Here is a 27430-nt window from a genome sequence, read left to right on the forward strand (position 1 = left end):
AGATTACATGAGATCTTATACCCTTTGTCCCATCCCCAGCAAGGGGTGATGGGCTCATAACCATATATGGGCAGTCCGGATTTCCGGCCTGAGACAGTGAAAACAGCCGTTATCTTGCTACGGCGCCTCTGGCTTATGTACAGAAAATCACGTATTCAATTAACTCCAGTGCAAAGAATCACCCACTTAATTCTAAGAAAGCGGCCAAGCATGCATTCTCCATATATGGGAAGTCCGGATTTCCGGCCTAAGACAGTGAAAATTATGTACATAGTGGAACATCTTGATATCTTGCTTCTGGGAAAACGGCCAAGTACACGCGTCCTTCGTCCGATTCTTCATTGCTGTACATTTTAAGATGCATTTTGTTCAAGACACATTTTGTCTTCACCTGGCAAGGCCTCTTGGAATATCTGATGTAAGGCGACATATAAGTTTTTTCTCATTTGGAATTGAATAGAACTTGCATACAGGTATAAAGCATAAAAAAAACATATGGCAATATATACATATACCCTTACAAGGGTATCAAACAACCTACTGACAGCCAAATCGAGGGGCGATTACTCCCTACTGATCCTCCTCGACCTCTCCGCAGCATTTGACACTGTCAACCACAAACTCCTCCTCAGTATGCTTCGCTCCATCGGCCTAAAGGACACTGCTCTCTCCTGGTTCTCCTCCTACCTATCTGACCGCTCTTTCAGTGTCTCCTTTGCTGGCTCCACCTCTCCTTCTCTTCCCCTTGCTGTTGGGGTCCCCCAAGGCTCGGTCCTCGGCCCCCTCCTTTTCTCTATCTACACAGCCCCTGTTGCACAAACCATCAGGAGATGGCCTCCAATACCACCTTTATGCTGATGACACCCAGCTATACACCTTTTCCCGTGAAATCTCTGCTTTCCTCTAAAACATCACCAACTGTCTGTCCGCTGTCTCTAACTCTATGTCCTCTCTCTATCTAAAACTAAACCTCTCTAAAACTGACTTACTTCCTCCTTCCACTAACGATCTCATCCTGACATCTCCATCTCAGTGTGTGGCGCCACCATAACTCCTAGACAGCATGCCCGCTGCCTTGGGGTCATATTCGACTCCGATCTCTCATTTACCCCCTACATCCAATCTCTCGCCCAAACATCTCAGCTGCACCTCAAGAACATCGCAAGAATCTGCTTTTTTCTCACCGTAGACACGCTAAAAACGCTTATTGTTGCCCTCGTCCACTCACGGCTCGATTATTGCAACTCGTTGCTGATCGGCCTACCCTGCACCAGACTCTACCCCCTTCAATCCATCCTGAATGCGGCAGCCAGTCTCATCTTCCTGTCCAGCTGCTACTCGGATGCCTCTGCCCTGTGCCAGTCACTGCACTGGCTGCCCGTTAAATACAGAATTCAATTTAAACTCAGTACCTTCATCCACAAAACCCTCCACAGTGCAGCGCCCCCCTATTTTGCCTCCCTCATCTCAATCAATCACCCAGCCCGGGCTCTCCGCTCTGCTAACGAAACTAGACTGCGCATACCTCTAATTCAAACTTCTCACTCCCGCCTCCAATATTTCTCCAGAGCAGCACCAGTCCTCTGGAATGCACTACCAAAGGATACCTGGGCCATCCAGGACTCGAAAAACTTCAGGCGTGCTCTAAAAACGCACCTCTTCAGGGAGGCATACCGCATTCCCTAAACAAACCCCTCTGTATGCCGCCTGATAACATGCTCGCTGACCTACTGACTGCAATCCCTGCTAGCCATCATTAACCGCTCCTCCTAAATGTCTGACCATTGTCTGTATATAGCATCCCTCACTCTCCACCTCACCATACTGTGCACATCTCCAGCCCTTTACCTTCTGTATCACCCCACTATTTGTAGTATGTAAGCTCGTTCGAGCAGGACCCTCACCCCTATTGTTTCCATCAACTTATTACTAGTGTAACCGTGGTTCTGTAATTTTTGTACTTTTGTCTTTCTGTATTCCCCCTGTACATGTAAGCGCTGCAGAATATGTCGGCGCTATACAAATAAAGATTATTATTATTAGGAAGAAGGGAAAAGAGATGTTTCTTTCTTTATTGGGGGGGAGGGGTGGAACACAGGGGAAGGGGGTAACAACAGAGGCTTTCAACCAGGCCAACAATAACCATTGAGTGGTCTGACGCCAAAATGATTCTTAGATGTATTCTGAGTGTCATTTTTTTTTTATCCCCCTCTTGCTCTTATCTCCGTTTCGGTATAGGGAGGTCCCAGGACCCGTTTCCACACCGTGGTGCCCAGGTCTCTCGCCCCACATCATAGAACATTTCTATGTGGTGCTTTTTGGCGGGTCTCCCACCATTACTCCAAGTACCAGCAAGTTAGTTTAAGGGACTCCTTAATAGATTCTTTTACCCATCGAGGCAAAATCTCAGTGAAGCTCTCCCATATTTCAAAGAAATTTTGGACCTGTGCTTCTTTTGCTATTGTTGCCTCCGCCTAATCCAGACGCATGAGGAAAGATAGTTTTTCCATAAAGAGCCGTCACAGTCTGCAGGACTGCTTTAACCCCGGCCATGGCCACCATGGGTAATAGTTTTCGACTGCCTGATGTACATCTGATTTCATCCTGGTTAATGTGTTCAAACTGCACCTATGAAACAATGCTGGCAGTCCGAAAGGGAACCTGTGGCTGACAAATCATCCCTCAACTAACTAGCATACAAATCACTCCACATACCCCCCCCCCCCCCCCTTCCTATATCTCCATGCCTTACCCCCTCCCCCTCTCATTTCGCTAATAGACCCTTTTACCATAAAGTAAAAGCCTTCAAGTGATACACATAGGTTTCTGGTTTATAGTTGATATCTAGTCCTCAGATGATGAACTACATCAACCTGGCAACTACATTTTATATTTCGTAATACTATTCAGCATCGCACTGCATGTTTAAAATATCTGTCATGGTAATTGTATTCTAACGCAACAAATATGTAACATTTCTCTTATTTTTGTTTGTTTATTATAAAACCAATGAAAATTATTGAAAAGGAAAAAAGTTGCCCATGTCGGTAAACAGACAGGCCGACGTTAGATGTGTTGTAGTGATTCTATGTACTCTGATCCAAAAGGTCTGAACTAACGTGCAGTCCCACAAGCAATGGCGGAGACCCACCCCCGCCTCCCAACAGTGAAAGCAATTGTCAATTGTGAGTATGAGTATCTATGAGTCCAGCTCGGTCGCGATGGGCCATTCAGCAATAGAGCCTCCGATTTCTCCAGGCTAAGAAAATATCCCAACGGAGAGCCCAGTTCCTGAAGGTCCCGCAGGATCAGTGAGAGAGACTTAGACGGGCTGTTAATAGGGATGAGCAAGTATACTCACTAAAGCTCTACTCACTCGAGTAATGTGCTTTAGACGAGTATCTCCCCGCTCGTCCCTGAAGATTCGGGAGCCGCCGCAGCTGACAGGTGAGTTGCGGCGGGGAACAGGGGAGAGCGGGCGGGAGAGAGGGAGAGAGAGATCTCCCCTCCGTTGCTCCCTGTACTAATGGCACTGGCTGGAAATGATAAAGTAGGGGGTCCAGTGAAAGATTAAATAGTAGGGGCGAGAGGGGGCAACCCTGTCTAGTTCCCCTAAAGATATCTATAGGTTGGGTAATACGACCATTTACCATGAAAGTGGTGTTTATTTCTGATTGGATATATTGTATGAAATTGTAAAAATTTGCTCCAAATTTCCCATGTTGTAGAGTGGAATTTAAAAAAGGACAAGGCACTTTGTCAAACGCCTTTTCTGCATCTAGGGCAAGTTGTAACATCTGAGGGGCGTGCGGTTTACCAGCGTCTATCGTTGCAGCGATGGCCGTTCATATATTTTTGTTGGAAGTGTCTGCATATTGTGAATCCTCATTGGGAGGGATGTATGAGAGTGGAGAGTAGGCTTTGGAGGCGGTTGGCTAGAGCCTTTCTCAGGAATTTATAATCACTATTTAGTAGGGAAATTGGCAATAGGACTGGACTAGTAGGGATCTTTATTGGGTTTAAGAAGGAGTTTGGTCCTGGAGTCTAGAATCAAGTCAACCTGTATATTTTAGGAATATATATAATAGTTTGGTTGCTGTAAGAGCCATCTCTGTCAGCAGGATCTTGTAATACTCACTACATTGGGGGCCTGGGGTATTATTATTTGGTGCAGCCATGATTACCTCCCGTATCTTCTGTTCCGAGAACAGTGATTCCAGAAAGGCTACCTGGTCCGGTGTGAGTTTGGGTAATACAAGAGACTGTTGCCAGGAATCTATCTTCTTCATGTCAGTGGGGGTTGCCCTATAGATGTCTTCAAAGTAGTTGCATATGGTCCCCTCTATGTCTGTTTGTTCGGAGTATCTCACCCCTGTGCGTGGGTCTGTGATATATGTGATTGGTTTGTGTTTTTGTTGTGAGTTTGCTATACTTGCCAGCAATCTGCCAGGTTTATTGGCTTGGCGGTAAAATTCATTCTGTTCCAGTTTAGTGAGCCAAACCGCCTGCCATTGCACGAAAGCTTCTAAAGTTTGTTTAGTTTGTCTTGTTGGGAAGGGGAGCGGCGAGCTGCCGCTGTGCAGTCAGCAGGGAATGTTGGAGTTTACTGAATTGAGACCTGATCTGTTTCCGCTTAAATGAGACGAAGCTTATCACATGGCCTCTCATCGCTGGTTTGGGCATCACCCAAAGCAGAGGGGTGTTATTTAAGTGTTCGGTATCGTTGTCCAAATAGTTAGCCCAATGTGTTTTTAAGTATTCGTGAAAATCTTCTGAATTGTATAGATGTAATGGAAAAGGCTAGGTTCTAGCCCTTACTGCTACATTTCTACCGATGAGGGTCATACTAATCGGGGCGTGGTCCGTGATCGCTATGGGTAGTATTTCTATGGCGGAGAGCCTTTCAAATAGGGAGAGTGCAATAAGAAAGAAATCTATCCTGGAGAAGCTCTGGTGGGCCAAGGAATAAACTGTATATTCTCTGGAAGTGGTACTGGTCATGCGCCAGGGGTCACAAAGCCTTCCCAGCACCATGAGATATGTCAGATCTTTAGAGGGTTGCATGTAGGACGCATTTAGTGAGTATTTGTGTAGGGTTGGGCAAATAGTGGTGTTAAAGTCCCCCTACAACTAAGTGTGTGTCCTGTCTATAAAGTAGAAAAGAGGTAATTTTGGATAAAAAATTACTGTTTGGATGATTTGGGGTATATATATTGAGGAAAGCATATTGTTTATTGTATATATTTACTGTTTATAGCAGATATCTACCCTCTTCATCAATTAGCTCCTCTTCTATGGGGTATGACAGGCCCCTTCGAAAGAGAATGGCCACGCCACGAGTCTGGGATGTATAGCAGGAGTCTAGGCCCTCAAGGAGGCTCCTGATCCAGACTGCCAATGCATTTACTGTAAAAAGACCACATCCGGTCTAAGGTGCCTCAAGTGAGTGAGGACCTTCTTATGCTTGATCGGCGTGTTGAGGCCCGTCACATTCCACGAAACCAATTTAAAGGGGTTGTCCCGCGGCAGCAAGTGGGTCTACACACTTCTGTATGGCCATATTAATGCACTTTGTAATGTACATTGTGCATTAATTATGAGCCATACAGAAGTTATAAAAAGTTTTTTACTTACCTGCTCCGTTGCTAGCGTCCTCGTTTCCATGGAGCCGACTAATTTTCGCCGTCTAATGGCCAAATTAGCCGCGCTTGTGCAGTCCCGGTCTTCTTTTTTCAATGGGGCTGCTCGTGTTGGATGCCGGCTCCGTGTAGCTCCGCCCCGTCACGTGCCGATTCCAGCCAATCAGGAGGCTGGAATCGGCAATGGACCGCACAGAAGCCCTGCGGTCCACCGAGTGAGATCTCCGCGGCCATCTTCATCAGGTAAGTAAGAAGTCACCGGAGCGCGGGGATTCAGGTAAGCGCTCTCCGGTGTTCTTTTTTAACCCCTGCATCGGGGTTGTCTCGCGGCGAACTGGGGGGGGGGGGGGGGGGGGTTGAAAAAAAAAAAAACCTGTTTCGGCGCGGGACAACCCCTTTAATGTCGATGGAGCTCATGTATTCTTGTTGTGATGTATACCTGGTGTTTGTCATAGTGACAAGAGTGGATTAGTGTGTGTCAAGTTAATATTTATTACCTTGTTCCCCATCATCCCAGCGAGCAACGTAGGATCAGATAGATGCAGGTCAGGAACCCACGCGCCAGCCAGCTCAACCTGGGAGGCAGCGGAGAGGAAAAACATCTTGGCGTCAGAACAGTACAACCATCAAAATTAACCATTAACATTCTTAGTTGTATAGTTACCAGATCAAAATGAATACAAAAAAAATGAAATAAGAGAAAGAAAAGGTACTGCTGCCCTGAAGGGTCAATGTGATCTCCGGCTCTAAGCCTCTTGCCTACTGGAGAACGTCAGTGTTTCCCAAAGCCTGTTTTATTGCAGGTGACCATCTTTGTTGAGGTTGAAATATCGACCTGCTGACCTTGGGTCATCGTATATCAGGTATTGAACATTATGTTGCGTTTTAAGCCTGGCCGGGAGCAGGAGTTGGAGCTGTATATTTTTCTTGTGAAGATAGCGACAAATTGGGGAGAAGGTCCTGTGTTTCTGGGAGACAAGCGCCAAAAGTCCTGGAAAATCAGCACTTTGAAATCTCTGATCTGTAAAGTTGATTGACCGCAGTAATCTCTCAGGATCCTCTCCTTAACTGTCCAGTTTAGATATCTCGCTTTTACTCATCTGGGACGTTGGTTTCCTGCATCTGGAGGTCTGTGGGGTCCAATTCTATGGACTCTTTCTATACAGGTGTTATCAATGGGTATGTCTGGAGGTAGAGCTTTAGGGAGCTGCTCCGTCAGGAGAGTAAGCAATTCACAACCCATGATGTTCCCTGGGATACCTATGAAGCGCAAGTTGTTTCTGCAGTCTTGATTCTCCGAATCCTCAAGCTTCTCCTTCAGTTTCTGCTCCATTTCTCAACATATGGTAATTGATTGTTGGAGACTTGAGATCTCCTGAGAACCCACTTTATTTTCTAGTTCTGTAATCTTCTGGGCATTTGTGGTTATAAGTGAGAGGGCGCGTTTGTCAAACATCGGCATAAGAAATTGGGATACATCTTGTGCCACCGTGGCAGCTTGTAGTGTCTCCTGAGGTTGATGAGCGAGATAGGCTATTACTTGGAGAGCATTATCCTGATGCTCTGGTGTGAGAACCAGGGTCCCCCTGATTGATGAGCTGCTGCAGTCATCATGGGCTCAGAGCCGGCAGACTCCCCCTCTCCACAGCGGAGCAGGCTCAACGCCTCTCCTCTCCTTCTCTCCTGCTGAACCAAGCAGCTGCACAGCACCGTAGTGACTTTCCTCCTCACCACCGCTCCCCAGAGGATGGTTGGGTCTGCGGCGAGCTCCTCAGCTAACAGGTGAGGCTGTTACTGTCTACTCGTTTGCAGTGAATGCCTGGATAGTTTCAGTAATCAAGGCCGGGAATGTGCAGGCCTCGCTAGGCCGTGGGTCCCGTATGTGCCTGTGGTCACGGATCCGCCCTAGAGGGGACTCTATTCAATCCTCAGTAGCACAGGAGGACATCGGCCAGGTGTTTTAGCTATCCCAGGCTCCAAAATTGCGGGATGAGCCTAAATCCTGTTCAGCAATCTGTTTTTTGTTTTTTTTTTAAAGCAGCTGGGGCTGATTTTCGAAGTAGGGGTTATATTTCAAGTCACACCCCCAAAAATCCTCGCACGTAGTACTACAAAGTCGCGCAACTTTGTTGCACGACGTGCGACTTTATGGCACCACAAAATTGCGATATTGCCACCAGAAAACGCTGTGATATTGCTTACACCACCGATGTGATATCGCTGCGATTTTTCCCGCCACAATATCGCATCACCCGTGTGAACAGGCCTAAAGCTCCACGTTTGAATATAGCCTCACTGCAGTTGGATTGATTAATGAAGATTACACTGTGGAACACAATTTTTGTAACAGATAAGCGGCTTGTAGTTACTTGCGCTAAATTCAAATATGATATCTGTTTTTTTCTGCCATGTTTTTCAATGGGAATAATGTAATCTAATTGCCATTGTATTGTATTTTTTGGAAATTTGCCTTTACAATTAATCCAGTCGACTCGATTAACCTTGCTTAATAAAAAGAATAACAAAAGTGATTGCACAACTATTTCACAATCACTGTTACACACCGCATGCTGACCAAACACTATAAGGGTAGGTTTGTGTAACATATAGGGTACGCACCGCGTGCTGGCTGAACACTATAAGGGTAGGTTAATGTAACATATAGGGTACACACCGCTTGCTGACTGAACACTATAAGGGTAGGTTTGTGTAACATATAGGGTACGCACCGCGTGCTGACTGAACACTATAAGGGTAGGTTAATGTAACATATAGGGTACACACCGCGTGCTGACTGAACACTATAAGGGTAGGTTTATGTAACATATAGGGTACACACCGCATGCTGACTGAACACTATAAGGGTAGGTTTGTGTAACATATAGGGTACGCACCGCGTGCTGACTGAACACTATAAGGGTAGGATTGTGTAACATATAGGCTACGCACCGCGTGCTGACTGAACACTATAAGGGTAGGTTAATGTAACATATAGGGTACACACCGCGTGCTGACTGAACACTATAACGGTAGGTTTGTGTAACATATAGGGTATGTCTCCACGTGGCGTAAAGACTGCAGATCATCCACCAGTAAGTTGTAATTAATGAACTGTGTTTTTACAGGTCATTGGTTAGACTCAATTAAAGAATCAAAATCATAAAACAAAAATACATGTTAAGTATCGCTGCATCCATAAAGGTCCGATCTATCAAAGTAATGCATTATTTACCCTGCAAGGTGAACAGCATCCAAAAAAACAATTAAAAACGCCAAAAATGCGCTTATTGGTCATTCTGTCTCCAAGAAAAAATGTAATTTAAAAATGAGCGAAAATTCATATGTATTCCAATATGGTAATAACGTAAACTACAGGACGTCCCGCAAGAAATGAGCCCATGCAGAACTATGTGGATGGGAAAAAAAGTTTTTGATCGCAGAAAATGGCAACAGAAAATAATTTTATTTTAAATTAAATGATTTTGAAAAAAAATAAAAGTAGTACAGCAAAAAATAAACCACATAAGTTTGGTATCGTAGTAATTATACTGAACTACAGAACAAAGTTATGTCAGTTTTGTCGCAGTTTATGGGCCGCAGAAACAAGGCGCACCGGAAGATAGCGGAATTTCATGTGTTTGTTTCATTTTACTTCACTTTTTAAATGTTTTTCAGTACAGTATACGGCACATTTAATAATACCACTGAAAAATACAACTCGTCCCGCAAAAAACAAGCCCTCATACAGTGACATCGATGGATAAATAAAGGAGTTACGAAGAAAATGCTTGGTCACTAAGGAGTTAAATAACTTCAAAATGAGACGTGCGGCTATTATTCAGTGTAACCAGTGTAATCAGCAGCTTTTAATTTTACAGAAATGTATCAAAAATCATTGCGCACATTAAGCTCTTGTATTCCATATATCCTTGAGTGTTGGAAGCTTACTGACCCCTTCAGAGTGATAGTACAGCTCTCAAACACAGCGGCAGAGATAGTGATTGCAGTGCAGTTACTTCCAGTATTAGTGAATACAGTGCAGTTACCTCCAGTATTAGTGAATACAGTGAAGTTACCTTCAGTGATCACAGGTGATGTGCCCTCTGATTTGGGGTCATACATTTATCTTCTTGCTCTGGGCCCAGACCGCCATAAAGGCTTCTTCCAGCTATGACTAGTCTCTGCACACGCTGTCCATCCTGACGCTACTCCAATTAACCTCTCAGTAACTCCCCTGTAGTACTAATGCATCTTCTGTGACCTGACAAATCAGTAATGTCTCTTTCCCTATAATTCAGGTGTCCTTTTGTGACTCCACTATACTATAAGGCTGCCTTTGTTGGCCCACTTAGTTATAGTGCCCCCTATGTATCACCCAGTGCCGCTCTGTTCCCAGCATCACCTGACTCCGCCCCCTCTCCAGCCTTGCGCCCAGTGTGTCTGGAGTTCGTGGGACAAGTCGGGTAATGCTGGGAACATTACCGCTGGGCGGCAGTCCTGATAGTCAGGAAGACAGAAGATGGTTAATAATGGTGCTAATGAACTGCGGGCCAGCAGTGGGGGCCGAGCAGTGGGGTGTGGAGGGTGTTGTGTTCGGGGTCAGCAGTGTTGCGTAAGGGAAGAGGGGTGAATGTCCGGTAATTGTATTATTATAGGGGATTTTGTACGTCACATAGTATGTTAGGCTTAATGAAAACCATATTCATCTAATTCTTCCTGCATCAAACCTCCCCTCCCCCTTGGACGGCAAGAAGAAGCCCAACAAGCCAAGCTCATTTGAAGGAAAAAAATTCCTTCCTGACTCCATGATGGCAGGCAGAGTAATCCCTGGATCAACATTTGAGATCAACAACACCGTTGGTCAGCTAATGTCTATATCCTGTAATATCCTTCCGCTCTAGAAAGACATCTAGTCCCTCTTAAACTCCTCTGGATTTTACCATCACCACATCCTCAGGCAGAGAGTTCCACAGTCTCACCACTCTTACAGTAAAGAACCCCCTTTTCAGTTGGTGATGAAACCTGCTTTTCTCTAGAAATAGAGGATGCCGTATTGTAACCATCGCAGTCCTGAGTATAACCAGATCATGGGAGAGATCCTTGTATTGTCCGTAATGTATTTATACATAGTTATTTGATCGCCCCTTAACCGTATTTTTTTCAGGGTGAATAATCCAAATTTTGATGCCTCTCTGGGTATTCCAGTCCTTTCGGTCCGTTTATTAGTTTAGTTGCCCTTCTTTCATCCCCTTCAAGCACTGCAACATCTTTCCTGAGCACCGGTGTCCGGAACTGTACACAGTATTCCATGTGGGGCCTGACAAGTGCCTTATATAGTGGGAGGATAATGTTCTCGTCCCTCGCCCCTATACCTCTTTTAATGCACCCCAAGACTTTGTTAGCTTTTGCAGCAGCTGACTGGCATTGATTTCTCCAGTTAAATCTACAGCCCACTAGTACCCCCAGGTCCTTTTCTATATCACTTTTCCCTAGCAGTACCCCATTTAGTGTATATTGGTGACATCCGTTTCTCCTGCCCATGTGCATAACCTTACATTTATCAACATTGAACTTCATTTTCCATTTTTCTACCCAAGCCCCCGGCTTATCTAGGTTATTTTGTAGCCATAGATCGTCTCCAGTTGTATTAATTTTCGTATATAATTTTGTATCATCTGCAAATACTGATATTTTTCTGTGCAGTGCCTCTATCAGGTCATTGATAAATATATTGAACAGAATGGGGCCTAATACTGAACCCTGTGACACCCTGTCGCCCAATCAGAGTATGAACCATTTATTACCACCCTCTGCTTTCTATCTCTGAGCCAGTTCCTTACCCAGATGCACACGGTTTTGCCCAGACTGAGCTGCCTCATTTTATATATCAGCCTATTATTCGGCACGGTATCAAATGCTTTAGAGAAATATGGATATACAAGATCAATAGACTCTCCAGGTCCAGCCTAGAACGTATTTCATTGTAGAAGCTAATCAAATTGGTCTGACATGATCGACCCCCCCCCCCCTCCCCCATGCTGATGAGCGGTTATGGTGTTGTTTTCCTTGAGGTAATCTAGGATGGCGTCTCTCAGAAATCCCTCAAATATTTTTCCAATTATTGAAGCGAGACTTACCAGTCTGTAGTTACTAGTCTCTCTTTCAGACCCCTTTTTGCATATTGGAACCACATGGGCAATGCATCAATCCAGTGCTATGACCCCGGTCTCAATAGTGTCAATATAAGAAATGGCTGTCTAGCTATCATGTCTCTTAATTCCTTTAGAAAACTTGGGTGTATTCCATCTCGACCCTTCGATTTTACATTGTCTCGTCTTCTTCCCATTCAAGATACTCGGCTGATATCTTCTATATCAGATAATTATCCTGATTGACCCGACAAGGATGGACAGGAACCGGGACAAGATGGCGGAGAGTATATTCACCCTCACCCTAGAGATACTCTTCCAGCTTACAGGAGAGGTGAGAGATTCTGGGGATGATGTCACGTTCCATCATTCTTATCTCTGTCAGTCTATGTTCACATCTATGGCCGAGGATTTACTGCAGATTCAGTCCTTTGGCCGCCTTCACATGAAGTGTGATTACTGCGGGTGTTCCACAATGGTAGCCTGCAGCTATTACCCAGTAAATCCGCACTGGCCAAATCCGTATCTTAATGGCTCGTATTATGCTGCGGACTTACTTGCCAAACTGCTGCGGATTTTATCCTTTGTTCTTCAGGAGTTCAAAATCCGCAGCATAAATCCGTAGTATAAATAGTCTCGCTGTGGATTTAGAATCTGCCGCAGTTCTCAAAGACTAAGTAGATTTGTTATAGAAAATACCGGCACCGCGTGAAAGACATTTTATAAATCTCCCCGCATGGCCTGTACTGTAAATGCTGCAGCCGAGTGTGAAGACGGCCGGAATGCTGGAAACTATTGCAGCAACAGCCAACAGAATAGAACAACAGAACTGATGAACACAGATGTGAAGAGCCGACATAACTGCCGGACCAGACTGGGAGGACTCTAGAAATGTCTGCAGGGATATTTATGGATGTGTCTTCTCATAAACAGGATTACACTGTAGTGAAGAAGACTTCTAGTGATGGCTGTCAGGCCCCGGTGTCTGATGGATGGGGGAGACCCCTGAGCCCAATCACAGGGCCTCCACCTCACCCCCTGATACTGGAGGAGATCAATGAGCAGAAGATCCTAGAACTCATCAACAAGATGATTGAGCTGCTGACTGGAGAGGTAACACTGCTGGGAATGCTGGGAGATTATACTGTAACACTATGGCGGTATAACGTGTCTGGGTGATGACGGTATTATTGTGTTGTCAGGTTCCTATAAGGTGTCAGGACGTCACTGTCTATTTCTCCATGGAGGAGTGGGAGTATTTAGAAGGACACAAGGATCAGTACAAGGACGTCATGATGGAGGACCATCAGCCCCCCCTATCACCAGGTAATAGACAGGACTAAATCCACACGGCCTTTATTATTTGTATGTAGAGAATAAATTCAGTGGCTGTCTGTGTTTTCTGCAGGTAGATCCAGTAAGAGAACAGCAGCGGAGAGTTGTCCCCGGCCTCTTCTTCCACAGGATGATCAGGTAGATGGAGAGAAGGTCTCATGAAATCTCCCCCCTGGTCTGTAGGACGGCTGGGAAGGTCTTGTGTTTAGTCTTATTATATGATTGATACTTGTGTAATGAGAAAGCTGGAGATGGCAGGATTACAGCCGACCGCAGACATTAGATCTCCGCATCTTATCACTATTTTCTGGTTCTGGAGACTTCTGGTGGGAATAAAGAAGCAACAGGTTAAAGTTATACAGGAGACCTGCAGCTATTTGGCCCAGATCACTACTGCTGTCATGTCATTCCGGCTCCTCATACTAATTAATGACCTTTTCTGGCCATATAAAACCTTCCACACGACTTCTCCAACTGTGTGATGACTTTTACAATATTTATTTCACAGCTGGTGAAACTGGAGGAAGATCTGATCCCCATTGATGCTACAGAGACACATGTGAGGGGGTATCAGCCGTGTAAGGAGGAGATTCCTACAGATGACCCCCCAGGTGAGACTGCATGTAGAGAAGAGTCTGTGTTGTCGGGGTTTTCAGCTGTATATTCCCTTATTCAGCCACAATTTATCTATATATATAAAATAGGATGTGTGTATGCGCCACCATAACTCATGGACGCCTGGAACAATTTCAACCAAACTTGATACATATATGTCATTCCGTGTTGACAATTTTTTTTTTTGGGGGGGGGGGATAAGACAACCCCACTACCCCAGGGGGGAGAGGTGTCGAATGCCGGAATTGTACTTGAGCAGATGGTTTTTATTTCAGTCTTACACAGACTACCTCCTCCTCCTCTAATACTAATATATTGCACAGACCTCCTGCTCCCAGATAATATCTTACACAGACAACCTCCTCCTCTGCTCCAACTACCACGCAGCTTCTCACCAGCACTGAGCCACTATGTACCACACAGAAATGAACCCAGCAGCCACTCTTATAAAAGCTGTCCAAAACTAAATCTGTGTTGCCCACAGAAACCAATCACAGTGCAGCTTTCATTTTACCTCAGCAGTATAACAAATGAAAGCTGAGCTGTGATTGGTTGCTATTGGCAACAAAAATTACAGGGGAAGATGGGGAGTTTTTGATTTTTAATTACGCCAGTATTACACAGTCCACCTGCTCCTCAGATAATAATATTTTACACAGACAACTTCCTCGTCCTCAAATACTAATATTACACAGACGACCTCCTCATATGCCATTATATTACGCAGACAACCTCCTACTCATATACGAATATATTAAACTAATACTATATATATATATACACACATGTTTAAATTCTTTTCGTGTCTAAAAAAAAAAATACATGGGCAAAGCCGTGTAATCAGCTAGTATATAATAAAGTGTAAATGTTATATAATATTTTTATGTAAACCTAAACATTCAATATTTTCTGCTAAAAAGAACTGAGGGAACATCTCAATCACACATCAGATCTGGATGATCTCCATCCTCTGCAGACGCTTTCATGTCTGTCACATGGGCTCATTGTGAAGCTGCTCTCATCTGTGAAGAGAACGGGGTGCCAATGGCCGACCTGCCGATTCTGGGTTGTCTGACGAATGCTCTTCAGGCTGCATGGTGCTGGGATGTGAGCTCAGCTTCCACTACAGGACGTCGGGCCCTCGTGGCCCCTTATGGAGTATTTCTGATATATACAGTTTGTTATTTCCCCTTAAAGGGGTTGTCCGGCCACACAGGGTAAAAATTTTTATAATGCTGCTGCTTTCCTTTCAGTAAGGATAGTAACAGACAGCATACAGGGGCTCAAACCGGCCGGCAGATCAGCTGCAATGTCAGTTTCTTACCTTAGATTCTGATCTTCACTGCAGCTTTCAAAGATGGCGCCTCTGTGTGCGCGCTCCCGATGGTAGTAAGAGACATGAAAAGGCAGGATTTCATGGCCTCCCTCAGCTCACGTCCTAGCCCCGCCCACGACATGCCCACCTCTATTGAACTGCTCTACAGTCCCTCCCTGCCCAGGCCCCGCCCCCTGCTGCATACTATAATCAGAGGGGGTGTGGCCAGGGGAGACTGCGTTATACACTCATGTCAGGATAAATTTCCTGGCATGAGTGTAAACAGCAGCACAGTGTATAGTGAATGGAGAGGGGCGGGGGAGAGACCAGAGAGAACTCTCCTGCAGCCCCCCACTGCAAGGCTACCTACTGCCCCCCACCCTGCTAAAGTGAAACAAAACATTTCCCCACACTCACATGCCCTCATAGTGCCCCTCCCACGGCGACCCCCCCTCACAATGACCCCCCCCCACAGTGCACTCTCCCACAGTGCCCCCCTAATGATCGCCCACAGTGCCACAAACAGTGCCCTCTACAGTACCCCCTACACATGCCCCCCAGTGTCACCCCTACAGTGCCCTCCAAAGTAGCCCCCCTCATTCCCCCCAACCATAGCATTCTCCACAGTCCCCCCTCAACAGTGCCCCCCCAGTATTCCCCCCCCCCACAGTGCCCTCCGCAGTACCCCCCCTACACATGCCACCCCCCCCCCAGAGTCCCCCCACTGCACTCCAAAGTAGCCCCCCTCCACATGCCCCCCATCCACAGCGTCCCTATACAGTGCCCCCCCTGTGACCTCCCCCACAGAGTCCCCCTTTACAGTGCCCACACACAAGTACACTAACAGCACCCCCCCCCTCCCCCCTCCCCCCGGGACTTCTGACAGCCGGGTCTCCTGACATTGCACACACACACATCACTGCCGCTCGCTCCCCCCCCCCCCCCCCCCGGGACTTCTGACAGCCACTTGCACACATCCATCCATCCATCCTCCCCCCTCCCTCCCTCCTCCCATCCCCCCACGAGAGCCCGCCCCTCCTCTCATTCTTACCTTGGAGTTGAAGAGCCAGCAGACACACAACCCCTGCAGGCAGAACTGAGCTTCCCAGGCTGAAGTTCTTCTGCACATGCGCAGAGCTGTGCTGGAGAGGCACGTCCCTGGTCGTCCCGACAAGAAGAGGACTAGAGACCTGTCGGAACCAGGAACCATGGCAACCGAGGAGCAACACGGGGGGGGGGGGGCAGCCAAGAGGTAAGTGAATAACTTCTGTTTGCCTAATTTACAATGCACAATGTATATTACAAAGTGCATTGTATTGGGCAAACAGAAGTAATGAGACCTAATGTTTATGGCCGGACAACCCCTTTAATGTTTTGGTAGAGCCACAGGCACCGTGTAAGGAGAAGCCATCCTCATTCTGCATTCAGCTGCTCCTTCCATCTGCCCCCAGCTGATACCCCATGCACTATGTCAGGGTCTCTGCAACATCCAATCACTCTATCAGACCTGGACCCCCGTCCCCAGTGCTGCCCCCGCACATGTGCAAGTACTATTATCATGTCCCTCTCCTCTGCTGCTGGAACCAGAAGGACTGGGCATGCTCAGTAGGAACTTCCCACATCTTGGTACAAGTAACAGACAGCTGGGTTAGTGAATGGCTACAAACATATCTGTGCCCACTGATAATGGCGGTGCCGGGCTTATAAAGGCGTCTTTATTCCCCGGTCAGCCGTACATGATCAGCAGACTGTAGTTGCAGTGCAGTTCAGGGCAGTTTACAGCAGGGGGCCTCAGCAGCTCTTATCCACCCAGAAGTGTGTACCTGCCTGCGCCCATGATTGGCACACATGAGAAAAATCCTACATGCCATACGGACACGTAGGCGAAGAAAAATGGCCATCAAATTATGTACGTACGCTTGCCTGACCAGACACAATTTTGGGTAAATTCTAGACTTAATTCCGTGCGTATGCTCCATTCAGACATGTTATTCAGATAGATTCAGTATGCTTATTACTGAACCAGCAGCACATTTATAGTCCTCATGGGATAATATATCATAGAATATGGCAAGGAAAAGCTGTTTTTGTCCTAAAGGCGTCCAAATTGCAAAGAGTTATAAAATCAAAGGTGGAGAAAGTTATGAGCATCAATTAGAAAAAAATACAATAAAAAGTGTTAAATTAATAGAAAGGTAAAACATGAGTAACATAAACCTATAATATGAACCTTAGAGATGAGCGAACGTACTCGTCCGAGCTTGATGCTCGGGCGAATATTAGGGTGTTCGTGATGCTCGTTACTCTTAACGAGCACCACGCGATGTTCGGGTTACTTTCACTTTCATCTCTGAGACGTTAGCGCGCTTTTCTGGCCAATTGAAAGACAGGGAAGGCATTACAACTTCCCCCTGCGATGTTCAAGCCCTATACCACCCCCCTGCAGTGAGTGGCTGGCGAGATCAGGTGTCACCCGAGTATAAAAATCGGCCCCTCCCGCGGCTCGCCACACATGAGGTCTGACATAGCTGAGGGAAAGAGCTGTCTTAGTGGAGCTGCTATAGGAAGAGTGTTAGGAGTTAGTGTAGGCTTCAAGAACCCCAACGGTCCTTCTTAGGGCCACATCTAACCGTGTGCAGTACTGTGGAGGCTGTTTTTTTTGCAGTGTTGCACCCGTTTTTTTTTTTGGTGTATCGGGCGTGCAGAGCATTGCGCCCTGCAGTAATACTACAGGGACAGAAGTGGTGGTTAGGCAGGGAGAGTGTTACGAGTGATTGTAGGCTTCAAGAACCCCCACGGTCTTTCTTAGGGCCACATCTAACCGTGTGCAGTACTGTGGAGGTTGTTTTTTTGCAGTGTTGCACCCGTTTTGTTTTTTTTTGGTATCTCGGCCGTGCAGAGCATTGCGCCCTGCAGTAATACTACAGGGACAGAAGTGGTGGTTAGGCAGGGAGAGTGTTAGGAGTGATTGTAGGCTTCAAGAACCCCCACGGTCTTTCTTAGGGCCACATCTAACCGTGTGCAGTACTGTGGAGGCTGGTTTTTGCAGTGTTGCCCTTTTTTTTTTTTCCAAATCGGCCGTGCAGAGCATTGCGCCCTGCAGTAATACTCCAGGGACAGAATTGTGTAGGCAGGGCCAGAAGACATATATTATTGATTGAATATACGCAGTGGGCCTTTCCTTAAAAAAAAAAGGGCAAAAAATCTATTTGGCCTGCCTCTCACAGTCCTCAGCGTTCTGGGTACGTGTGTGCTGGGTGTACAACGTAAAAAAAATCATACGCAGCCGGCTACGTTTAACAGCAGGCTTGCGCCACATTATTTCTTACAGCGTTCTGTTTCTGAATTACTGGTAATACAGCATGCTGAGGGGTAGGGGTAGGCCTAGAGGACGTGGACGCGGCCGAGGACGCGGAGGCCCAAGTCAGGGTGTGGGCACAGGCCGAGCACCTGATCCAGGTGTATCCCAGCCGACTTCTTCGGGATTAGGAGAGAGGCACGTTTCTGGCGTCCCCACATTCATCGCACAATTAATGGGTCCACGCGTGAGACCTTTATTAGAAAATGAGCAGTGTGAGCAGGTCCTGTCGTGGATGGCAGAAAGTGCTTCCAGCAAGCTATTGTCCACCCACAGTTCTGCGCCGTCCACTGCTGCAAATCCGAATCCTCTGGCTGCTGCTCCTCCTTCCTCCCAGCCTCCTCACTCCACTACAATGACACATTCTCAGGATCGGGCTGACTCCCAGGAACTGTTCTCGGGCCCCTGCTCAGATTGGGCAGCAGTGGTTCCTCTCCCACCAGAGGAGTTTATCGTGGCTGATGCCCAACCATTTGAAAGTTCACGGGGTCCGGGGGATGAGGCTGGGGACTTCCGGCAACTGTCTCAAGACATTTCAGTGGGTGAGGAGGCCGATGACGATGAGACACAGTTGTCTTGCAGTCAGGTAGTAGTGAGGGCAGTAAGTCCGAGGGAGGAGCGCACAGAGGATTTGGAGAAAGAGCAGCAGGACAATGAGGTGACTGACCCCACCTGGTTTGCAATGCCTACTCAGGACAGGTCTTCAGAGGGGGAGGCAAGGCCAGCAGCAGGGCAGGTTGCAAGAGGCAGTGCGGTGTCCAGGGGTAGAGGCAGGGCCAGACCGAATAATCCACCAACTGTTTCCCAAAGCGCACCCTCGCGCCATGCCACCCTGCAGAGGCCGAGGTGCTCTAAGGTCTGGCAGTTTTTCACTGAGAGTGCAGATGACCGACGAACAGTGGTGTGCAACCTTTGTCGCGCCAAGATCATCCGGGGAGCCACCACCAACAGCCTCACCACCACCAGCATGCGCAGACATGTGATGGCCAAGCACCCCACAAGGTGGGACGAAGGCCGTTCACCGCCTCCGGTTTGCACCGCTGCCTCTTCCCCTGTGCCCCAACCTGCCACTGAGATCCAACCCCCCTCTCAGGACACAGGCACTACCGTCTCCTGGTCTGCACCCACACCCTTACCTCCGCAGTCCGCAGCCCCATCCACCAATGTCTGTCAGCGCACCGTCCAGCCGTCGATAGCGCAAGTGTTTGAGCGCAAGCGCAAGTACGCCGCCACTCACCCGCACGCTCAAGCGTTAACCGTGAACATAGCAAAATTTATCAGCCTGGAGATGCTGCCGTATAGGGTTGTGGAAACGGAGTCCTTCAAAAGTATGATGGTGGCGGCGGCACCGCGCTACTCAGTTCCCAGTCGCCACTACTTTTCCCGATGTGCCGTCCCAGCCCTGCACGACCACGTCTCCCGTAACATTGTACGCGCCCTCACCAACGCGGTTACTGCCAAGGTCCACTTAACAACGGACATGTGGACAAGCACAGGCGGGCAGGGCCACTACATCTCCCTGACGGAGCTCTTGCCTATGACCTAAAGGTTGCAAGTTCAATCCCCGCATGATTCAGGTAGCTGGGTCAACCTTCCGAGGTTGGTAAAATGAGAACCCAGCTTGGTGGGGGGTAATAAATAATGATTACCTGAAAGTGCTGCGGAATAAGTTGGTGCTATACAAATACCAAGATTTCTTTTTTATGTATAGGGAATACGGATCACATTAACTATTAGGAAACTGTAAATTAGCCTACAGGCTTTTCCTGCTCCACACTCTGACCAGTTTGCCTCACCTCAGGAGGATGATTTTGGTGTCATTAATTTCATTAGATGCTGACCACCGCTGTAAAATCCAAAAATTTAAAGCGGGTACATTCAGTGACCCGTCGGGCCCCAGAAGGTATATAAAAAAGCGTTGTAAATGGCAGTCTACATATTCTGAAAGATTACTGGTAATAGACCTGATCTCGGCTGTGATTGGGCGTCCTGGGGGGTTCCTAAGGAATTTGTAGATTTTCGGTAAAAACAAAAGGATGCGGTTTCTGGAGTATTAATGCATATAAAATCCTTTTCAGGAATGTGGTGATGCTTCATTAATAAGTATACTAAATCTGTGTGAATAACGTGTGAGCGGAGCATTGCCACAGAATTGTGTCTAGAAATTTCCCTCCACTTCCTGTCAGGCGTGCGCATGGATGTAGTTTGGTGGTCACTTTCTTTCAGGTGCACGCACGTACATACTTCCGGTCGTCCAGTTATAAGAAGTACCTTAGATTGTTATCATGTCTCTGTTAGCCCTCTGACACGTGTTGCATCTCCTGTATTGTATCTATTGTCCTATGCTAATGGAATAAACAGCGGAAGATACTGACTCTCCAAAAGAAACCTAGAGGAACAAATGATAATTCAGAGGCTAAAATGGACCCTGGAGGAGGATCGCTAATGTCAGCGAACCCCTCATTCAAATGAGTAAAACCTTATACATAATCTTTACCGATTACCGACCGGCAGACTTTGGAGCGCGGGATTTGTGTAACCTGTCTTGTTCACAATGCGTATGAACAGTTTATATAGAAATGTAATAAAATAATAATATAATTGTTATATTCAAAAATATAAAAATCTGTTTAATTCTTGGCAGATGACGACACCAGGAGATCAGAGGGACATCTGATATCTTCAGGTTCTACAGTGGAAGATGATGGTATCATACAAGATACATATGAAGAGCCTGCCATTATCCCAGATGTACCCTCAGCCCTTCCCAGCAAACATCTGTCATCTGATCCTTTTATAGAGGTTCCATCTTCTGATTCATCACACACTAGTAAGCAACATAACATTTACGGAAGAGATGTTGAAGAAGAAACAGCTGACAGAGGGGAGAAGCCATTTTCGTGTTCAGAATGTGGGAAGTGTTTTAGCCAGAAAGCACATCTTGTTCAACATCAGATACATCACACAGGGGAGAAGCCATTTTCTTGTCCTGAATGTGAAAAATGTTTTACGGAAAAATCATATCTTGCTAAACATCAGATAATTCATACAGGGAAGAAGCCATTTTCTTGTTCAGAATGTGAAAAAAGTTTTATACATAAATCACATCTTGTTAAACATCAGAAAATTCACACAGGAGAGAAACCATTTTCCTGTTTAGAATGTGGGATGTGTTTTACCTGTAAAACAAGTCTTGTTGATCATCAAGGAATTCACACAGGGGAGAAGCCATTTTCCTGTTCAGAATGTGGGAAGGGTTTTATCAATAAATCAAATCTTGTTGAACATCATAGAATTCACACAGGGGAGAAACCATATTCCTGTTCAGAATGTGGGAAACGTTTTACCCATAAGTCAAATTTTGTTGAACATCAGAGAATTCACACAGGGGAGAAGCAATTTTCTTGTTCAGATTGTGGGAAGTGTTTTACTCAGAAAACCCATCTAGTTAGAGATCAGAGAACTCACACAAGAGAGAAGTCATTTTCCACATGTTCAGAATGTGGAAAGTGTTTTAACTCTAAATCAAGTCTAGAAAAACATCATCAGAGAAATTACAAAATGCGGATGCCACTTTCCTGTTCAGAATGTGGGAAGTGTTTTACCGCTAAATCAAGTCTTCTTGTACATCAGAGAATTCACACAGGGGAAAAGCCATTTTCCTGTTCAGAATGTGGGAAGTGTTTTGCATATAAATCAAGTCTTGTTGGACATCAGAGAATTCACACAGGGAAGAAGCCATTTTCCTGTTCAGAATGTGGGAAGTGTTTTACCACTAAGTCAAATCTAATTAAACATCAAAGAATTCACACAAGGGAGAAGCAATTTTCTTCTTTAGACGGTTAACAATATTTTACAGATAAATTAGAATTTGTTAAACATCAGAGAAGTCACACAGGGAAAAACCTGTATTCATGTCCAGAATGTAGGAAATATTTTTCTCGACAATCAAAACATTTTAACCATAGAAAGGTTATGTAGGGAATAAACCATATTAATATTTTGAATCTGGCTGTCCTCTTGGGTTATCTTGATTGAAAGCCTCGTCCACCTAATGTGAACTTCTGTTAGTGACCATCAAGATGATCTAATTTGTGCCCTGGATTGTTAAGAGCATCTTCAGGTACCTGAAAAGTCATGCAATTAGTGTCGTAGAATTATAGAATGGCAGAGTTACCCAGATGTAGGACTTTGCATTTCTCCTTGTTAAATACCATTCTGTTTGTTGCTGCTCACTATGCAAGCTTTTCTAGATCTTTTTGAATACTCTCTCTCTCTCTTCCCTAGTGTTAGATATCCCCCCTAGCTGTGTGTCGTCAATAGATTTGATCAGTTTCCCATCAATTCCCTCCTCCAGATCATTTAGGAAAATTTTGAACAACACTGGGCCTAGGATAGAGCCTTTTGGTACCCCACTTGATACATTCTTCCACGTAGATGTGCAGACATTTAGGACCACTCTTTGAGTCTGCTCACTGAGCCAGTTGTGAATCCACCTAACAGTTGCCTTGTCAATCCCATATTTGGTCATTTTTTCAATAAGTATAGTATTAGATACTTTGTCAAATACTTTACTAAAGTCAAGATAAACTATATCCACCACATTTTCCTGATCAACCCAGTCGGTGATACATACTGTCATAGAAGGAAATTAGATTAATGTAGCATGACTTGTTTGTTACAAACCCATGGTGGTTCTGGTTAATTACTCCATTCTCATCCAAGTTCCTGCATACGTGCTGTTTAATAATTTGTTCAAAGATCTTTCCCGGTATAGAAGTCAGGCTCACAGGCCTATAGTTTCCTGGATCCACCTTTTTTGAAGATAGGGACATTTGCCCTTTTCAAATCTTCTGGGACTTCTCCTGTTCTCCAGGAATTTTCACAGATTTTGGTGAGTAGTTCAGCAATTACCTCCGCTGCTTCCTTTAGTATTCTAGGATGTAGTTCATCTGGACCTTGAGACTTGAATTCATTTAAGTTAGCTAAGTGTTCCCTCACCATCTTTCTGCTTATACATAGCCTGCATTCTTTTATCCCCCCAATAGCACAGGGAAGTTCAACTGATGTTCCATCTACTTTCTGAAAGAAAACAGATACAAAATAGGAATTTAAAAGTTCAGCCTTCTCAACATCATTCTTAACCAATTCACCATTTTTATCTTGTAATCATCCAATAGCATCTTTGACTTTTGTTTTGCTTTTGACATACCCCCCAAAATCCTTTTTTATTGCTTTTGGCCTCTGTTGCAAGCCTCAATTCATTATTAGTTTTAGCTTTTCTGACACTTGCCCTACAGTTTCTGTGGGCCACATTATATTCTTCTTTAGATATTCCGCCCTCTTTCCATTTGATTAACATATTTTTCTTCGTTTTTAACATGTGTGTAAGTTCTGTGTTCATCCATACTGGTTTCTTTAAATGTTTCCCATTCTTCCTTATTTTAGGGATTGTTAACTATTGTGCTTTCACAATATTTCCCAAACTTTTAGGACATTTGTGTCCTGAAGAACATCCAGCCATTGTCCTCCACACTATATACTTTTACATAACTTTATTAATACTCAACATCACATCATGTATAACTCTAAAATGGTTGGAAATATTGAAAAAAATGACTGCACCTATCATTTTCTGATGAAAGTCTGCTCATAAATTATGCATCCCATGATCCTTTTTCTATGGAAGTATTTTAGGCTTAATCTAAGACGGCTGCCAACAAGATAGCCAATAGGAACTACCACTAGGGCAAAAAGTTTGCACCCACCTATCTAATTGTTTTACAAAGTTACCCACTTGTATCTCTTTTTCTTCAGAAGATACGCTGGGTGGCCCTGACTTTTAAATCTCCCTTTATAATTAAAATAGCTTTGCAATAACCGATTGCTTATATGTAACAACCTCTGGAATATATTATTGTGTTACTGTTTTGCACTCTCTTTGTATTTTTTAAAGGGATTGTCCCACTTCTAGCTGTTTTTTTTTTTTTTTTGCAGAAAGCAGACAGCTCTGTACTTTGCACAGTGGTTGGGGTTGGTACTGCAGGCTGAGTACTACTGAAATGAATTGTACTAAGCCTGCAAAACCAATCTAGCCCACTGCACAATGTATAGAGTGTATTGTCAATTCGAAAGGCAACAAGTTCGGGTACGGCTTTAAAGAAGGACAAGTGGGCTGATACAGCACAATTTATTAAAGGGTTTGTCCCACAATAGCAAGTGGGGTTATACACTTCTGTATGGCCATATTAATGCACTTTGTAATATACATTGTGTATTAAATATGAGCCATACAGAAGTTATTCACTTACCGTATATACCGGCGTATAAGACGACTTTTGAACCCCGAAAAATCTGCTCTGAAGTCGGGGGTCGTCTTATACGCCGGTAATACCAAAAAAAAAGTGTAAAAAAAAAAAATCATTACTCACCTCCCCCGGCGTTCTGTCGCGCTCCGGCAGGATGTCGCTCGCTCCTCGTCCCCGGCGCAGCATTGCTTTCTGATTGCGGGGCTTGAAATCCCCGCCTCCAGAAAGCTAATACACACGCCGTCAGCCAGTTACAGCCATTCAATGATAGCATTGAATGGCTGTGATTGGCTGAAGGCGCACGTGACAATAGAATCAGCAAGTCTATAAGACTCCGTTATCCAATCCTTATAATTTATACATTGAACATCCATAGCTGTTCGAATACAAGATGGCGGGCTGCAAATAGCCACTTTTATACATTTTCATCCCAACAGAGCTGTCTGCTTCCTGCAGCAAAATAGCTAGAAGTGTGACAACCCTTTTAGGCCCAATGTCCATGAGCGGATTTGATTTGTGGAATTATTTGTGGGTGACCCGTGTGGAAGATCCGCAATTCGATCTGCCCTTAGGGAAGCATAGGCATCCGCAGCTGAATTTAAGCGTGCGGATTTGATGTACGGACCGCTTGGTATGGAAAATAGATCGCAGCATGCTCTATTTCAGTGCAGATTCTGTGTGGACGGGCTCAAAAGAAGTCAATGGGTGCGGATGATCCACAGTGTATCCGCAAATACAATTGTGGATGCACTGTGAATTGGAAAGTTAAAATCAATTAGGGTGAAGGGGAGAAGGCTGGAGGGGGGGGGGGGGGGGGGGCGGCAGATTGTTTTCTGCACAGATTATCCGTGCGGAAAAACAATTACATCCGCGATCTCCTGAAAATGGTTTCCGCAGGTCTGCCGCTGTAGAAATCCGCATGCGGAATCCGATCCGCCCGTGGACATGAGGCCTAAATGGTAAAGATAAAGCAATGTTCTTGGCCAGAAGGTTTTCTGATGAGGTGCGGGGGGGATGCAGACATGTTTAACTAATAGATGTAAGAAGCTCTTTAAGTTTATTGTATGTTTATTGTTGCTGAATTGCCGATTTCTTGAAAATTCCTCATGTTAACATTGAGACTCTTTATGGCGGAGAACCAGAAAACATACTTACATACAACCATTTTGGTGTTTCATTAGATTCTGGCTCTTTTTTTTTTTTTTTGTGAGGGTCTCCTTGTTTGTATTTCTTATTTACTTACCTTTAACTAGTAAAACGTATTCTAAATAAACTTTTCTTTTAACCTTTAAGTATGAGACCGGATTACTTGGATGCCTTCCAGATGAATACAATTTCTATCTTCACCTTCATCTTGTTTAAAAACACAGCGCCATACATTGCATAGTGGTTGTGGCTTGTATTGCATCTCATTCCTATTCACTTCAATGGGACAGAGATGCACGGGCCATGTGATCTGTGAGCATGACCTCACAGGCCAAAGACACTAAAATGATAGGGCTCCTGGAAGTTGCGCTCCCACTGGTCTGATATTGCTGTCCTAAGGATATATGATCAATATTACATCCTAAAAAGCGTATTTGACCCCTACTCCCTTATATACATACACAATATACACACGAGGCACCCCACCTCCTAGACGGCAGTCTGCAGGACCTCAGAGGGCACAACAGTCTGGAATTACAGAGCAACTGCTTTAAAAGGAATCAAAAATTTGACGATGTAGCAGCACACAGGGATTCTTGTTAAAACTGGTTCAGCACTAACCTGTGCCTTTATTTAAATCTCCATAAGAAGTATAATTAGCGACGTTTCGGCCTGGGACAGGCCTTTTCAAGCATTTCAAGCATGCTTGAAAAAGGCCTGTCCTGGGGCCGAAACGTTGCTACTTATGCTTCTTTCCATAACAGTCTAAGCAATAAAAAATAAACATAATTGATATCGCTGCACCAGAATAAGTCTGAACTTTCCTTTTCATCCTCAGGCAGCACAGAACAGATGTTTTGTCCCCTACACTCCACTATAGACCAGCCCACCTAGAATTAAGAGACTAGCATTAAGTAATTGCTAGCCCATAAGAACCCACTCCCATATGTTTTATGTTGTCCTCATCCTGGCCGGTGCCTGTTACTCCTCACCTACTCAGCCAAACGTTTTGGTTACAGTTTGTTTTATCCTGAATTACAGATTTGTAGCTGAGTTTGATTTGAGAATTAAAGGGATCGTCCAGTTGTAAACTATTGATGGCCGATTCTCAAGACCAGGTATGAACAGTAGATCGTTGGAGTCCATCACTAGGGACCCCTACTGATCAGCTGTTCTCTGGGCCAGTGTGTTCAGCACAGAGCGGATTTCCATACTGGTTGGCCTCTGCAAGTATCAGTGCCAGCCGGGATGTCTCTAGTCGCTGAAAGCATCAGTGCCAGCGGGGGTGTCTGTAGTCGCTGGAAGCATCAGTGCCAGCAGGGGTGTCTGTAGTCGCTGGAAGCATCAGTGCCAGCCAGGGTGTCTGTAGTCGCTGGAAGCATCAGTGCCAGCGGGGGTGTCTGTAGTCGCTGGAAGCATCAGTGCCAGCAGGGGTGTCTGTAGTCGCTGGAAGCATCAGTGCCAGCGGGGGTGTCTGTAGTTGCTGGAAGCATCAGTGCCAGCCGGGATGTCTGTAGTCGCTGGAAGCATCAGTGCCAGCCGGGATGTCTGTAGTCGCTGGAAGC

The 27430-nt window shown here is 45.4% G+C and overlaps 2 protein-coding genes across 2 annotated transcripts; both read left to right on the top strand.

Annotated features, from left to right (window-relative positions):
• Positions 1–11774: 11774 nt before the first annotated feature.
• On the top strand, positions 11775–13860 carry LOC136624454 (uncharacterized). Its single transcript, XM_066598434.1, has 5 exons — positions 11775–12122; positions 12722–12901; positions 12991–13114; positions 13197–13261; positions 13632–13860. Exons 1-5 carry the CDS (start codon positions 12045–12047, stop codon positions 13848–13850), a joined length of 666 nt encoding a protein of 221 aa, XP_066454531.1. The 5' UTR covers positions 11775–12044; the 3' UTR covers positions 13851–13860.
• Positions 13861–19979: 6119 nt separating this feature from the next.
• On the top strand, positions 19980–22418 carry LOC136626737 (gastrula zinc finger protein XlCGF26.1-like). Its single transcript, XM_066601744.1, has 2 exons — positions 19980–20010; positions 21056–22418. Exons 1-2 carry the CDS (start codon positions 19980–19982, stop codon positions 22255–22257), a joined length of 1233 nt encoding a protein of 410 aa, XP_066457841.1. The 3' UTR covers positions 22258–22418.
• The last annotated feature ends 5012 nt before the right edge of the window (positions 22419–27430 follow it).

This window comes from Eleutherodactylus coqui, chromosome 4 (genome assembly GCF_035609145.1).
Source record: "Eleutherodactylus coqui strain aEleCoq1 chromosome 4, aEleCoq1.hap1, whole genome shotgun sequence".
NCBI lineage: Eukaryota > Metazoa > Chordata > Amphibia > Anura > Eleutherodactylidae > Eleutherodactylus > Eleutherodactylus coqui.

What these genes read in the sequence shown, in the direction of transcription:
- LOC136624454 (XM_066598434.1), top strand. Translation starts at nt 12,045, where the DNA reads ATGGACAGGAACCGGGACAAGATGGCGGAGAGTATATTCACCCTCACC. An exon ending in TCTTCCAGCTTACAGGAGAG is followed by an intron (nt 12,123 to 12,721) that starts GTGAGAGATTCT and finishes TCTCATAAACAG; the next exon opens with GATTACACTGTAGTGAAGAA. An exon ending in TTCTTCCACAGGATGATCAG is followed by an intron (nt 13,262 to 13,631) that starts GTAGATGGAGAG and finishes TTTATTTCACAG; the next exon opens with CTGGTGAAACTGGAGGAAGA.
- LOC136626737 (XM_066601744.1), top strand. Translation starts at nt 19,980, where the DNA reads ATGATTCAGGTAGCTGGGTCAACCTTCCGAG. An exon ending in AGCTGGGTCAACCTTCCGAG is followed by an intron (nt 20,011 to 21,055) that starts GTTGGTAAAATG and finishes AATTCTTGGCAG; the next exon opens with ATGACGACACCAGGAGATCA.